The 3,715-nt window shown below is 39.9% G+C and overlaps 1 protein-coding gene across 2 annotated transcripts in view; it reads right to left on the minus strand.

The window, feature by feature from the left end:
• Positions 1 to 381: 381 nt before the first annotated feature.
• Positions 382 to 3,715, minus strand: part of Trim36 (tripartite motif containing 36) — a 44,117-nt gene continuing 40,783 nt past the window's right edge. For both annotated transcript variants that reach the window (XM_005356066.3, XM_005356067.3), the window contains exons 9-10: positions 2,054 to 2,351; positions 382 to 1,180 (exon numbers count right to left, since the gene is read on the minus strand). In XM_005356066.3, the coding sequence (XP_005356123.1) occupies positions 826 to 1,180; positions 2,054 to 2,351 (653 nt within the window). In that variant the 3' untranslated portion in view covers positions 382 to 825. The remainder of the gene's footprint in view (positions 1,181 to 2,053; positions 2,352 to 3,715) is intronic.

Genomic DNA, 3,715 nt, shown 5'->3' on the forward strand with positions numbered 1-3,715 from the left:
GCATGGGTTCAAGAACCTTCTGTTTCCTCTAAGAGACCATGCTTGCTACATATGCCAAATAAGGAGCATTAGAGTTCAGACAACTCTCAGAAATGTCCTTACCAATAAATACAGTCTGTGGTCTATAAGAAAAAGAAAAAGCATTTGCCAGGCAATATACACTCAGTAGTTACACACTTCAAAATACTTAATTTTCTACTTAAATATACTACCATTTTATGGCCTTTGTCATTTTACCTATCTATAACTTTATTTACCTATTAACAGCAAATTGAAGACTCATGGCTTGGGACTAATTTCTATCAATAGGCATTTAAGAATATCTTCTCTTTGGACATGAACATGATACAAAAATGGAAAGGAAAGAAAAATAACAAGCACAATAAATACTTTGTATCCCACCCACTTCAAAACAAAAAGAATGTAGATAATAGCAACATCAGCTGACTTAAATAAATTAGAGTCCTTGTGCCCAAAGAGAAGGACCAGCTGTCAAGTGACCTGTCTGGGACTGGTGTCAACAAATGTGAAAGGCAAAACAGCGGCAAGGAAGAGGCAAGGTTGTGAAGGCCTTCTGAGTTTTAAGGCTCACACACTAGCTGTATGGCAGTGCCCACCTATAATCCCAGCACTCTGGAGCCCACCACAGGAGGACAGAGTTTGACAAGACCCTGGGTGTCAAACAAAACAAGATAAAACAAAGAATCGCACACTACAAACAGGTGTGGTGACAGAAGACGTGAATGACATGTAATTGTTACGAAGACTGACACCAAAGCATGGCTTCGTCCACGGTTTTCATCCTCGCCACATGGGGTGGCAGCGCTACACGTCTTCTTCATATTCCAGATACTTTGCCGTGATGGGTTCTTCAAGCTGAATTCCTCCACTGCCCATTAAGGCAAATGCTGGATACATTGTATGCGAGCAGTCTACCTGGCGCTCATACAGGCATTTCATGTGATCCATATCATAGAAGCTCACTTTACCTTTATCACAGTCTAGGAAAATCCCTATACTTGTTGGCATGGGAAGAACTCTATTTTCGGGTTCATTAGAAGAAGTAGATGACTTGGGTATAAAAAATTTCTTCATGCCTATAGTAACTAACGTAAACGGTTGTGAAGGATCGAAGCAGGCATCTTCACTCCCACTGTCATGGCCACTATCTTGTTCATATCTACAACACAACAAACACAGGCTCTTACTTATCTCCAGCCACAGCCTCCCAGGATCCTCAACACATTCTCAAAAGAATAACATATGTTGTTCTACAGTTAACATGCACAAAAGTGATCTGTTAGCTCACATAAGAGAAGACTGCAAAGTACCGTTTAGAGCTGTACTAGGTACTCAGTACCAAATTCCCTATAGCACCATCCAGTTAGACCTAAATTTATACACAAATGGAAACATAAAAAATGCATTTCTACTGAAAAAAGTCAGAGGAGGGTGAAGGGCTTAACTTGAGATTAAATATTTATGGTACACAATGGCATGTCACAAAATACAAAGACCTATGCCCTCACCCATGGAATTAATAGACTAAAGTAAATAACTACGCACTCAAAAGAACGTGAGATAAGAGCACGGCCCATTCTCCTCTTGAGAACCCTACTTTCTGACTGTGATTCCCACATCCAGAACGAATAATGAAATTGTTTTTCCCGCTAAGAAACATAGAAAATTCTAGTAGGGTGAAAAAGGGAGTTAAAGGCATCTCACCGGATGGGTAGATTTAACATGCCTTTAGGAACTATAGGAAACTTTCAAACTGTAAACTCTGAAGCTGAATCATAATCAAGAGGAAATCAAAACAGATTAACTCCCTCAGAGCAGCAAAAATTAAATGTTAATTATTCTGTGAATGAATACAAGACACCCTGACTCCTGTTCTAAAGCAGCCACAAGACAGAGCTAATCTCCTGAATCTAAGAAATGTGTGTTCCAAATGTAATAAATGAGTCCCAGTCTGTGTTCAGGGTGATCTTTTGCAACACTGATATTTAGTTTCAAAGTCGTTATCAAGTTCTCCATCAAGGAAAGAACCTACCTTGGACTAGCCGTGTCCCGGGGAGACCGAAGCCACTCCTGTAGTTTGTCGCTAGAGGCAACTCCCACTTTGACCAGGTATGAATACGGTTCCACACGGCAGGCCCAGAAGTGTTTCCCCTTCGTTATTCCCACATCTCCGATGATGTAGTCTAAACTTGTGTAGTAGCCCACTTGGATGCGTTCCGCAGCCAGGAGAACGTTAAATCCGGCTCTGCTCTCCACCCGGTCTCTCTTCAGGTTCAACAAGAGGTGCTCGTTATTATAGCCACACTTCTCATCAAACAGGAAGCTGAAAACTGAATAAAGGTTAAAATTAAGTAATCTGAGCAACACTATGAGCATTTCTAACATTTAAGGCTGAAATTGAAGGTTTTCAAATAGAAATTAACTACTGAAGGGATGCAAAGAAGATGCCATTCTCTACCAGAGAGCTTTGTCAATCAAATTCCAATGCAGCACTAAGTTCCAGTATATTCTCTATACCTGAAGATCTTCAGGAATATCCAAACCAGAAGCCCGTGTTTTAAATGCTTTTGAACATTTTTAAGTGCATACATTGGAATCGGCAATGTTAATTACTCAATATAGAATGTACTTAATCACTCATCTTTTTAAAATATTCATTTTATTATTTTTAACTATAGGGGGTATGTGCACATGAGTGCAGTGCCCACGGAGGTCAGTTTAAGCTCCTAAGAGAAGTTATATATTTATAAGCATTCCAAATTTTATAAATTTCAGGATTTATAAGCTGTTTCCCTTATCAATCAACACAGCAGACATGAGTAAGACGGTACTGTTTATGAAGAGAATCGTGGGTTTCCAGATTGGAGTGGTTTGCATCCAGCTCAAACATTTCACACAAAAAATGATCTACACTTTAAATTCCTCATTTGCAGAATAGAGCTAACTCAACTATTGTATGCATAACATTTATTGCTAGCCAATGCAGACACAACAAAAACGGCATCAACAAAACAATGGGTAAAGAAATGTGACAGATGCACAGAGGAGGCTAGCAAGCCTGCGAAGAGGAGATCACGAAACACACACAATGTGAACACACAAAATACAAGACAAGCAATGCACAGTTCCGCTCTTCTGAGGGCCCAGAGTCAAACCTCAGAAAGAATAGAGACTACCAGTGTCTGCACCGAGAAGGGTGAAAAGCTGTTTAGACAGATTTTCAGGTGAGATTTAAACTTTTTTCTAGAGATGTGAATGATGATAGCTGCACAACGCTATGAATGCAGTTTCTATCCCTAAAATATGTGCTTACAATGGTAAATCTTATCTGTATTACATGACATTAAAAAATTGGCTGCCAGCAAGCTAAAGCCAGGCCCTATATAGAGGCAGATCTTTCTATATGGCTAATGTCCTGGCATAGTTAATCTTGATTCTTTTTCATCTCCAGTATCTCCTACTTTGTACAATAATTCTAAGCAGCCCCAGGATTTAAGTAACTTCTCTCAGCCTGCCCTCTTCTCCTCTCTATACAGCTGCTACTAAAAATAGCAGCCTTGTCCAGAACCATCCTTCTACTTTCAGAGATTGAAAAATTAAAGATAGCATTCAGCATTAAATGTCTACTCAAGTCAGGTGGTGGTGGCACACTCCTTTAATCCCAGCACTCGGGAGGCAGAAGCAGGTGATCTCT

The sequence above is a fragment of the Microtus ochrogaster genome, chromosome 18 (assembly GCF_000317375.1).
Source record: "Microtus ochrogaster isolate Prairie Vole_2 chromosome 18, MicOch1.0, whole genome shotgun sequence".
NCBI classification, from domain to species: Eukaryota; Metazoa; Chordata; class Mammalia; order Rodentia; family Cricetidae; genus Microtus; species Microtus ochrogaster.